The sequence below is a fragment of the Coregonus clupeaformis genome, chromosome 23, assembly GCF_020615455.1.
Source record: "Coregonus clupeaformis isolate EN_2021a chromosome 23, ASM2061545v1, whole genome shotgun sequence".
NCBI lineage: Eukaryota > Metazoa > Chordata > Actinopteri > Salmoniformes > Salmonidae > Coregonus > Coregonus clupeaformis.
Window position 1 is genome coordinate 37639731 of NC_059214.1, and position 12317 is coordinate 37652047.

A 12317-nucleotide genomic window follows, 5' to 3' on the forward strand; every position below is an offset into this window, starting at 1 on the left:
AATGATTGAAGATTGGCTAATATGATTGATGGGAGCGGCAGTTTACTCGCTCGCTGTCGGATCCTTACAAGGCACCCCGACCTACGTCCACGATATCTCCGTCTCTTCCTCATGCGAATGACGGGGATTTGGGCCTTGTCGGGTGTCTGTATTTTATCCTTCGCGGCCGCCTCGTTGAAGAATAAATCTTCGTCCAATACGAGGTGAGTAATCGCTGTCCTGCTATCCAGAAGCTCTTTTTGGTTATAAGAGACGATGGCAGAAACATTATGTACAAGATAAATTACAAATAACGCGGAAAAACACACATAATAGTACAATTGGTTAGAGGGCTGTAAAACGGCAGCCATCTTCTCCGGCGCTGTTCTTCTATGTACATATGTACATTGAGGGAAAAAAGTTTTTGATCCCCTGCTGATTTTGTACGTTTGCCCACTGACAAAGAAATGATCAGTCTATAATGTTAATGGTAGGTTTATTTGAACAGTGAGAGACAGAATAACAACAAAAAAATCCAGAAAAACGCATGTCAAAAATGTTATAAATTGATTTGCATTTTAATGAGGGAAATGAGTATTTGACCCCCTCTCAATCAGAAAGATTTCTGGCTCACAGGTGTCTTTTATACATGTAACGAGCTGAGATTAGGAGCACACTCTTAAAGGGAGTGCTCCTAATCTCAGTTTGTTACCTGTATAAAAGACACCTGTCCACAGAAACAATCAATCAATCAGATTCCAAACTCTCCACCATGGCCAAGACCAAAGAGCTCTCCAAGGATGTCAGGGACAAGATTGTAGACCTACACAAGGCTGGAATGGGCTACAAGACCATCGCCAAGCAGCTTGGTGAGAAGGTGACAACAGTTGGTGCGATTATTCGCAAATGGAAGAAACACAAAAGAACTGTCAATCTCCCTCGGCCTGAGGCTCCATGCAAAATCTCACCTCGTGGAGTTGCAATGATCATGAGAACGGTGAGAAATCAGCCCAGAACTACACGGGAGGATCTTGTCAATGATCTCAAGGCAGCTGGGACCATAGTCACCAAGAAATCAATTGGTAACACACTACGCCGTGAAGGACTGAAATCCTGCAGCGCCCGCAAGGTCCCCCTGCTCAAGAAAGCACATATACAGGGCCGTCTGAAATTTGCCAATGAACATCTGAATGATTCAGAGGAGAACTGGGTGAAAGTGTTGTGGTCAGATGAGACCAAAATCGAGCTCTTTGGCATCAACTCAACTCACCGTGTTTGGAGGAGGAGGAATGCTGCCTATGACCCCAAGAACACCATCCCCACCGTCAAACATGGAGGTGGAAACATTATGCTTTGGGGGTGTTTTTCTGCTAAGGGGACAGGACAACTTCACCGCATCAAAGGGACGATGGATGGGGCCATGTACCGTCAAATCTTGGGTGAGAACCTCCTTCCCTCAGCCAGGGCATTGAAAATGGGTCGTGGATGGGTATTCCAGCATGACAATGACCCAAAACACACAGCCAAGGCAACAAAGGAGTGGCTCAAGAAGAAGCACATTAAGGTCCTGGAGTGGCCTAGCAAGTCTCCAGACCTTAATCCCATATAAAATCTGTGGAGGGAGCTGAAGGTTCGAGTTGCCAAACGTCAGCCTCGAAACCTTAATGACTTGGAGAAGATCTGCAAAGAGGAGTGGAACAAAATCCCTCCTGAGATGTGTGCAAACCTGGTGGCCAACTACAAGAAACGTCTGACCTCTGTGATTGCCAACAAGGGTTTTTCCACCAAGTACTAAGTCATGTTTTTCAGAGGGGTCAAATACTGATTTCCCTCATTAAAATGCAAATCAATTTATAACATTTTTGACATGCATTTTTCTGGATTTTGTTGTTGTTATTCTGTCTCTCACTGTTCAAATAAACCTACCATTAAAACTATAGACTGATCATGTCTTTGTCAGTGGGCAAACATACAAAATCAGCAGGGGATCAAATACTCTTTTCCCTCACTGTACATTTAGCTACCTCAATTACCTCGTACCCCTGAACATGGACTCAGTACTGGTACTCCCTGTATATAGCCATGTTATTTTTAGTCGTTATTGTTTTTCGTTATTTACTGTGTATTTATTCCTCATGTCACTATTTATATATTATTACTTATTTTCATCTTTAACTTTAACTTTGCATTGTTGGAAAAGACCCGTGAGTAAGCATTTCACTCTTAGTCTATACCTCGTGTTTACGAACATGTGACAAATAAAAATGGATTCGAATTTTTATAATAATAATAATTAGGAGGGTGGTTATATTTGTCCTATTTCATACATTTACAAGTGTGTATTATACTCATGTGTGAATTTGAAATATTTTTTTTGCATATCCCAACTCCCCCTGAGACACCCTCAGAGAGTGGGGTCATGGCCAGGGTGGGTTATGTCCATAAGTTTCTAGTGGATAGACCATATGGTTCAAGAGAAAATAGCCTAATTAATGAAGAAAGCATCTAATCAACAATTACATTATTTTCAATTAACTCTGAAACTCTTCCAACTATTGACTTGTTTCACAACTGCCACCAGTATGGCACCAACACATTTACAACAAAGACATAGTGACATAGTAAAATAAATAAAGGATATTTCATGCTGAAACCCTCATATTTAACACCAATGGTGTTAACTAAGTTGATAGTTTATATTCAGGACAATGTTTTACAGCTTTGTCAGTCTATTTTTTATTTTTAAATCATATTATTTGATTAATTCATATATTTTACATGTGATAAGGCCATACAGAGAGCCAGAGATCAAAAGTACTGCACTATACAGTGAATAGTGTGCCATTTCAGATGTAGCCACTAGCTCACCCAGGAGAGGAACAGGAGAGAAACAGGAGATATGCCTGTAGAATGATAAAGGCAGACTTGAAGGTGATCTTTCTCAAGTTATAAACAAGGTTATTTTAGAAACTCATCTCACATCATCAGACTGGGAGATGCATTCATCAGGGATACGAACACATGCTGATATGGCCACATACATTTAATAATTTAGACAACGCTCTTCCTCTCATATCCCTTTCCAAGGTAATTAATTTGTTTAAAGCCAATCAAAATATCAGTTATGGAACTATTATGAAATGTATCCTTGGAAATATGCGGCCGTGTGGAGTTTTGAATGTTAAAGTAATTTGTGTGTTTTGTGTTATCCTTGGTCTTTGTATAACTTTTCAGCCCCTCTCCTCTCCTCTCTTCCTCATTTGTCCATTATTTTTGTCCTCAACTGGCTAGAACGGGATTGCTCCCCTCAACGCTAAATATTTAATTTATTTTCATCCATTATTAAATGTTCTAAATGATCCTTGGTCATCCACTCAGCTATTCATTCAACCTGCTAAATGATTTAACGCCCAGAGGCAGATATAGGAAATGCAAAAATATTTGTATATCAGATATCTTCTTGGTCATGTAAACCTGACATGTTTCACTAATGACTGTGAGGTATTGTGAAGGTCTTTATTGTAAATAAAGATAATGTGTTTTCAAGAACATGCCTTGTTAAATAAAGGCAATAAATAGGTGTCACAATACCTAGCCCACTAGCTTCATGTGTGGCTCACTATGTTACATTCATGAAAGTCTCATGTTACCTTTGTGTTCCTGTGTGTGTTAGGAATTGCTGTGTATCTGGTAATATATCACAGATATTAGCAGTGATGTAATTGGCTGTGTCCCTGTAGAAATGCTATGTGATTGGTTGTGTCCCTGTAGGTTTCCTGAACATTCAGTCGTGGCCAGAGAACATGACAGACCTGAGTGTCTTCTCCAATCTGGCAACCATTGGAGGGAGAGCACTGTACAGGTAAGAACCTACATGACATTACTACAGTACATTACTACGCTACATTATTGCAGTACATTATGGCACTACATTACTACACTACATTACTACTCTACATTACTACACTACATTATTACAGTACATTACTACATTACAGACCTGAGTGTGTTCTCCAATCTGGCAATCATAGAAGGGAGAGCACTCTACAGGTAGGGGGTCGTTCCATCAATTTGGTGCCTTTTGAGAAGTGTAACTTGGCCCCTAAAAAATGTTTGATTTCACCTTATGTTATCATTCTGTCATAAACATTCTGTCATATTCAACTTCATAAAAACATGTTTTCCCATCTGAAGATATTAAATAAAAATGACTATATTAAGTACTTATTAAGTGCCAAATAAAGAAACAGGGTTGACCGTAACAGGGTTGATGATTTAATCTTAAATCAGATATAAATTCCCTTGAGACAGGGGGAATGGAAGCTTGTTGTGTGCAACAGGAAGTTGAATGCAAGCTTAAAAAATTGAATTGTTCAAAAATGTCTAACCTGTCTATCAGGATTGACGTTATGCTCGACCTGCTCAGTTTTCCACCACAAAACACTGGAAAATGGCCAAAAAAAGTAGAACCAGCTCATCTGCATTTACACTATGATTTGATTATTAGATGTTCCATGTTTCTTTTGAAAAACAATATTTTAAAAGGAATAGTTTCACCATATTAAAACAAGAGTTCAGTTCACATAACAGGGTTGACCTTGAGGGACAGACATAAATTGAGGGCTAATCACATTAAATAAAGAATCATCTTCATAGCAACAAAACAACTAGGGCTTTACAATGATGGTGAAAGCTTGGAGAAATGTTAGGATTTAAGTGGGTTAAAATCTTCCTAGAAGTTACAGAGGGTACACTACACGGAGGGACATGTCAAAATGCTGAATTTGGGCACTTTAGCAAGTCTTTATTATTTATTCCGATTTATTGCATTCTCCATGTGGTCTATAGTAAAAGGCACTTCATTTAATATAACAGGCTTTTAAAACACAATATTGGTGAACAATTTCTACTTAAAATATCAAAGGATGCAAAAGGCGCTCATTTTATAGAATGACCCTAGGTGTAGAACCACATAATGAAATAGAGCGCTGTCTATATTGTATATTTATGCCTGAAACTCAGTTGAGAGAGGTGAATAGGGAAGAGCAGTGGGCCAAGCATGGAGCCCTGGGGAACACCTCTGACATCTACTCTACACTACATCACTACTGTACCATACTTTGAGGTTTGTTAACAATGTAGCACTATTCCTCAGGAGCTAGTGATTTACCAGTAGCTTGTGTACAGGCAGTCAGTCATCTAAGAATGGTTATAATGTCATTGTTCCTTTGTGACCTCATCAGAACAACACCATAGATATCCAACTATGTATATACTGTATAGTCGCAATTGGTCATTTACCATACCAAATCTTCCCCTGTTGAATCAGTGTCGGTCAATGTTAGTGACTGTGACTCTCATGACCATTATTCCCATGGTTGTACACACACACACACACACACACACACACACACACACATACACACACACACACACACGCACACACACACGAATGCCTTAGGCTGGAATATTACCCTGATCTGTAAGCACTATGACATCCATTATCTAAGAACGTCAATGACACACACGTGCGCGAATGTACACGTGCACAGACACACACATGCACGCATGCACACACACACACACACACATAAACACACAAGCACACACACACCCCATGGGAACACTACACTATCATCACACCAAGAGCAGCAGTCTAGTGGAGAGCCCGCAGAGCCATCACAGCAGTCTAAGACTCACTGTGGGTTGAGAGCCATTAGGATAGATTATGATTTGCTTTAGCTACATTAACAGTTCCTCCTGCTTTTCAAGATAATACTGCAATTACTGTCATTATACGCTAATAGAGCTTCGATTAGACATATCAGCACATGTTAGCAAGCAGAGAGAGGAGGGTGTGAATGACATGTTGACAAGTTCAAGTAAACACACATACACTGACACACACACACATAACCCCCCCCCCATTAAAAAGCTGTTTTCTCCCAGTCTCCAGTCTCCCTTGTGTCCTAGCGTGCGAGCAGTAGAGCAATGTGTATCTGTCAGTGTAGCTCAGTTCGTCCTGTATAGGGTCATCCACTGAGAGCAGCACGGCCGTTGTACAAATGACTGCCTGCCAGCCAACGCATGCCTGGAAGACATTCTATCTGATGGCCCTGACACTACGCAGCCCTGTCTGTCCACACACAGACAGAGGGAGGGAGGGAGGGAAGGAGAGATGGAGAGAAGGGGAAGAGAGAGAGAGAGAGAGAGAGAGAGAGAGAGAGAGAGAGAGAGAGAGAGAGAGAGAATGAGAGAGCAACTAAGAAAAGGGAGAGAAGGAGAGAAAGAGAGAAGGAGGGTGAGAAAGGGAGGAGGAGGTGAAGAGCAGAGCCAGAGCCAGACTAGATTTGTGTTCCTCAGTGGCCTATCACTAAGTGGAGAGCTGTGTCTTGTTAGTCTGAGTGCCTCTGTACACTCTGTACTACCTTCCTCCATGGATCTATCTGGCATGTGAAAATGCTTGCTTTTAGAGAGAGAGAGACAGACAGACAGACAGTTACAGACAGAGACAGAGAGAGAGAGAGAGAGAGAGAGAGAGAGAGAGAGAGAGAGAAAGAGAGAGAAAGAGAGGAGCATGCTGTACACATCACAGGGATTAAAGACACTGTCAAAGATCACTGTTTTACATTAAGTGATCTTAACACATCTAAGAGCTTTGCAACAAGCTCTCACAGTCTCACTACAGAATTAGACGTTCAGCCACGTTCTCCAAACGTCAAATTTGTGTTTTTATTGCACCTGGTGCTCTGTATCGTTCCATTTCTCCAAACGTCAAATTTCGAAGTTAAGGGTTAAGTTTAGGCACTCATTCCGAATGGTTTAAGTAAGGGTTAAGGTTTGGGATAGGGTTAAAAAATGTAGTTTAGGCAATCATTCCAAATGGTTAGGTAAGGGTTCAAATCAATCAAATAAATTTTTATTTGCCACATGTGCCGAATACAACCTTACAGTGAAATGCTTGCTTACAAGCCCTTAACCAACAATGCTGTTTTAAGGCTTGGGATAGGGTTAAAATAAAAATAAATAAAAATGGTGTTCACGACAGTGATCCAACACACAACCTTCTGCTCCAGAGTCATGGGATTGCACCCCTCCACAATGCCCTAGCAAAACCCAAGCCTACTTGATGGAAATAGTGCTCATTGTTGCCCCTACTGGCCAATTTTGAAGGCATTTCCTCAAGACATGGATAGACGTCCAATTTCGACGTCAATCTTGAGCGCTCTTGCTGAGCTTTGCAAAGGTTTAGAGAGCAGTGTGAGTTGGCTTGCTAAACATGCTTGTTACAGGAATAACATTAACTGTGTATTAACTGGAAATTGATCTACATTTTTCATTTAATTTTTTTCCTCCTCTACCTGTCTATCTTTATTTTCCCTCTCTGACCTTTATCTTATGCTCTCTTCATCTCTACCCTTTTCTGTCTGTTTCTCCCTCTTTCTTTCTTTTTCCCACCCCCCTCTCTCTCTCTCTCTCTCTCTCTCTATCTCTCTCTCTCCCCCTCTCTCTCTCTCTCTCTCTCTCTCTCTCTCTCTCTCTCTCTCTCTCTCTCTCTCCCCCCCTCTCTCTCTCTCTCTCTCTCTGCTCTCTCTCTCTCTACCCCCCCCTCTCTCTCTCTCTCTCTCTCTCTCTCTCTCTCTCATCTCTCTCTCATGGGTATTCTTCACCTTCTCTCACACTTGTTTTCTCCCCCTCCATCTTACCCCTCTTTCTATCTCCAACACCTCTCTCTATCTTCCCTCTTCCCCCTACTTCCCACTTTCCTCTTCCCTCTCTACCCTACCCCCTTTCTCCTCTCTTCTCCCCTTTTCTCCCCCTCTCCTCTCTCCTCTCCCAGTGGTATCTCTCTCCTAGTGTTGAAGCAGCAGTGGATCTCGTCCCTCCAGCTCCAATCCCTGAATGAGATCAGTGCTGGTAACGTGTACATCACCAATAACAGTCAGCTGTGCTACTACAACACCGTCAACTGGACCGGCCTGTTCAGAGCCAACAACCAGAAGGTCCTCATACGCAACAACAGAGACCCCAAAGAGTGTAGTGAGTCACACACACACACAGACACACAGACACATGCACGCACGTACACACATACAAATGCATGCATGCACAAATGAACGTACACACACACACACACACACAAATGCCAGTCCTAACCCAACTTAGATGTTACTGATATGCCAACAGTCAAAATGTTTTTAAATGTAATATACACAGCTACAATCGTGAAAGATTGTGATGAAATTGGACTAATGAGAGAATTCAGTTACCAATGGTTTCTCTCCTACTAATATTCCAGCCTTAGGCATTTGTGTGTGTGTGTGTGCGTGCATGTGTACATGTGTGTAAGCCCAGCCATAGCTCAAGGTGGACAGACCATCTCTACCCCCCAGCTGCTGCTTCCCTCCTCATTAAGGTTTCTATGTGGGCTGTGTTGACTGTTCTCTTTGTTATGGAGGAGAAAGCAGAGGAGACAGGAGCTTCCTGAAGCATTCACACAGCACACTCACTGTAATTACTGCATAGTGTGCCTGCCAAATGGCACCCTATTTCCTATATAGTGCACTACTTTTGACCAGGGACAATGGCACATCCACCCTATTCCTGATATAGTGCACTACTTTTGATTGGAGCCCATACGGCTGATCAAAACCAGTATACTATACAGGCAATAGGGTGTCATTTGGGACGCAGCCTTACATCCACATTTAGATCTCTTCTCTTCATCCCTGAATAACCTTGATGAGAATCAAAGGGACCTGTGGTGTTTTTCTTTCATTCTTACATTTCTTCCTTTTTCACTCCCTCGTTTTTCATTAAGAAGTAGGATGTTATGTATGATGCAACAGTGACGGGTATTGTCTCCCGGTAACGGACGGTTGTTGGAAGCGTTCTCTCGGCTCTGGTTGCTCGGCTCATTCCACAGTCCCCTCAAGCGTCTCCTCGTCTCCCTGGAGACGGACCTGGCGTCAATGGAGCCCAAACTTTGTGTTTCAAAGAGGGGTCAGAAACTTTGATTACAGCATCTTTTTGATCCCGTTGCATACTGTATCGTTATAACACCATCTCTCCCCCTTCTCTCTCTCTCTCTCTCTCTCTCTCTCTCTCTCTCTCTCTCTCTCTCTCTCTCTCTCTCTCTCTCTCTCTCTCTCTCTCTCTCTCTCTCTCTCTCTCTCTCTCTCTCTCTCTCTCTCTCTCTCTCTCGTCTCCCTATCTCTGTTTGCTTTCCTGGCCTGGTTACCTACGGCTCTGAAGCACAAAGTGAGGCCTTGGAACTGGAACAGAGATGCTTTTGTTTCACACGGATCGCAACGCTTTCATGCTCTGTCCTCACAAGCACTTTTTTCAATTTGTTCCTTTTCCCCCCTCTCTAGCACTCTCTCTTCCTCTCTCTAGCCTCACCTCCCCCCTCCCCCATCCCTCTCACTATATTGCTTCTCGTTTTCAAAATGTCTAACCATTCTGGACATGACACCAAAACACAGAATGCCCCCTGGCTTACATCTGGCCTGAACCTCAAAGTGAGGGTGAAATGATTGTGACTGTAGTTCTGTCAGCTCCGCCTCTGGTGCCCAACAAACACATGCAGTCTCTTTATGCTGCTCCGATGGGGAGGGGAAGCCAGTATGGAGCCAGTAGCAGAGCGGAGCGGAGCAGTGAAGAGTTGAACTAGGCCAGGCCAGACAGCCTGTTGCTCTCTGCTGCTGTGGACCTGCCAGACACTGCATCCTGCCGCAGGGGGAATGGAAATAACTTGTGTCATGTTGGCTATGTCCCAAATGGTACCCTATTTGTTACGTAGTGCACTATGTTTGACCACGGTACATAGGGCCCTGGTCAAAAGTAGTGCACTATATTGGTAAAAGGGTGCCATTTGGGACACAACCGTTGTATGAAATAGTAGCCCTCACCCCACAGACCCTCGACGTTCTCACAATGCTGTGTGCAATGTGGGGTAACAATCTTGGAACCTAGACATTATTCTGGATTGTTTTTTCTCCCTTTTTTTCTTGTCTTGTCGTTCCTCATTAGAGTTAGCTTGTACATCCAGGTGTTACTGAAGCTACATTACAGTATAATGGGAGAACACAACTACAGCCGGCTCCACATCCAGCTCCACAGTCGGTGTCCTCTCACAGACCCTCGCTACCTTAGCACTCTACCTACAGATTAGGGTTGTAAAAATCTGATATCTTTCCTCCAAATCCCCAGGTTTTCCAGAAAATCCTGGTCGGAGAATTCTGGATTTCCTGCTTATTCCTTCTTGATTTCGGACATTTTCCAACCGGGATTCCTGGAATCACTTCACCATACACTTCCACTTCTAACAAAGGATCTTTGAGATAGAGCTGCATGGTGGGGCATGTCTCTCCCTCTCTGCTTCAGCTCTACCTTGTTAGATACATGTTCTAATTTCACCATGCACTTCTAAGAAAGGGGCTTTGAGATAGATCTTCATGGTGTGTCTGGCTGGCATTACCTATTACAGACGGACATTACAGTATAGACAATTAATATTTGACCATTGATCCACCCGCCCTCAGATGGACCTGGAAGAGAGAAAGAGGAGAGAGAGAAGAGCTCAATGTTGAGTTGAAACCACTGTTTGACTGACTGGCCTCAGATTAACACAGTAGCCTTGAAAAAGAAAAGTTGTAATTTTGGTAGCCAATGGCTCCACCCATATCCTTTCCGATAAAAAAAGATCAATATTATCAGTGTCCAGTACCTAACCCTGTCATGCTACTGTGGATGGTTTTTGACCTTCTGTCTGACCCCTAACCCTAGTCTTAACCTGTGTTCCTGTGTTTCTCAGCTACTGAGCGGATGGTGTGTGACCCTCTGTGTTCGGACGCTGGCTGCTGGGGGCCGGGACCAGACCAATGCCTGTCCTGTCGCTACTTCAGCCGGGGACGCATCTGTGTGGACACCTGCAACCTCTATGAAGGGTGAGTTAGATATGACAGTATCCCACAATGACATTATGACAGTATCCCATAATGACAGAAACTGTAGACACTTGACAGTATAACACAATGACATTATGACAGTATCACTCTAAATATGCATGAAGATAAAGCGAAATACAGCTGTCAAACTAACAAAACTATTTTACATCAGTGTAAGTACTTTTGTTTGAGTTTTAGGTTTGAGTGCACATGACTTGTATATAAAAGGATCTACAGAATAGTTTTTTATATAGTGATTTTCTTTCAGTAGTACTATGTATCGCAGTATGTATTACCTATTCCGCAGACCAGTGAGTGTACAATATAACTACTGTCTGTGTAGACACCAATCTCTTCCCTCTTTCATTCCGGTAATCCCTGAACGGGAGAAAACATGGTGTCAACACAATCTACAGGCTCCTGTGAAAGATAGAAAGATACTGCAATAATGGACCAAGAATGAACTTACTTGTTTCTCAAATGTCAGAGAAAAATAGATGAGTGTGTTTGTATGAAAGAGGGCCTGCCTCCAAAAATGGCACCCTATTCCCTATATAGTACACTACTGTTAACCAGGGCCCATAGGGTTCTGGTTCAAAGTAGTGCACTATATATGGATTTGGGTGCCATTTGGGACTCAGGCAGAGATGAGGCCAGGTCAGACACAGCACAGAGCACTTCATAGAAGAAGGATAAACCACCACAACAAAACCCTCCAGTGAGTAAATAACAGGGGAGATAAGATTAAGGTTGTTTTCATCTGTTGCAGTGTGGATTTACAGAGTAGAGATGTTACAATATGGAGACAGAAGCACACACGCACGCACGCACACACACACACACACACACACACACACACACACACACACACACACACACACACACACACACACACACACACACACACACACACACACACACAGAAGTGTACTTACTGTAGTGTGAGTAGGAGACAGGAGACAACATGGAGGGGTCTGAGGGAGTGTACTTATATGGTGATTAGGGGGATTGGTTATGGGTTTGTATTTACTGCACTATTTCAAATCTGGTTGCTACATTGTCTATGTTGTTGTTGTTGTTGATGTTTTCCTGTACAATCCTCTCTAATACATTGTTTAAAAGACTGTTTTTCAATGTCAATAACAGGTGAGACATTCAAAGTTAAATGTCACCATCTCAACTGTAAACCAGACTAAAGATAAAGTTAAACTCCAGTGTGGTGTCTGGGTAATGTATACATAGAAATAGAATAACGACATAGTTACTGTATGTCTAGAAATAGGTTATATGTCTGTGGCTGGTGTACACCACAGTAGAGACAGACATGGATGCTTGTTTTGCCTTGCAGACTGACTGGCTCTAGGCCCAGGCAGCCATCGGGGCCCTTCA

The 12317-nt window shown here is 42.6% G+C and overlaps 1 protein-coding gene across 1 annotated transcript in view; it reads left to right on the forward strand.

Moving 5' to 3' along the window:
• Positions 1 to 12317, forward strand: part of LOC121536997 (receptor tyrosine-protein kinase erbB-4-like) — a 132208-nt gene that overhangs the window by 27639 nt on the left and 92252 nt on the right. The window contains exons 5-7 of the mRNA XM_041844702.2: positions 3751 to 3841; positions 7820 to 8019; positions 10796 to 10928. Of these exons, the coding sequence (XP_041700636.2) occupies positions 3751 to 3841; positions 7820 to 8019; positions 10796 to 10928 (424 nt within the window). The remainder of the gene's footprint in view (positions 1 to 3750; positions 3842 to 7819; positions 8020 to 10795; positions 10929 to 12317) is intronic.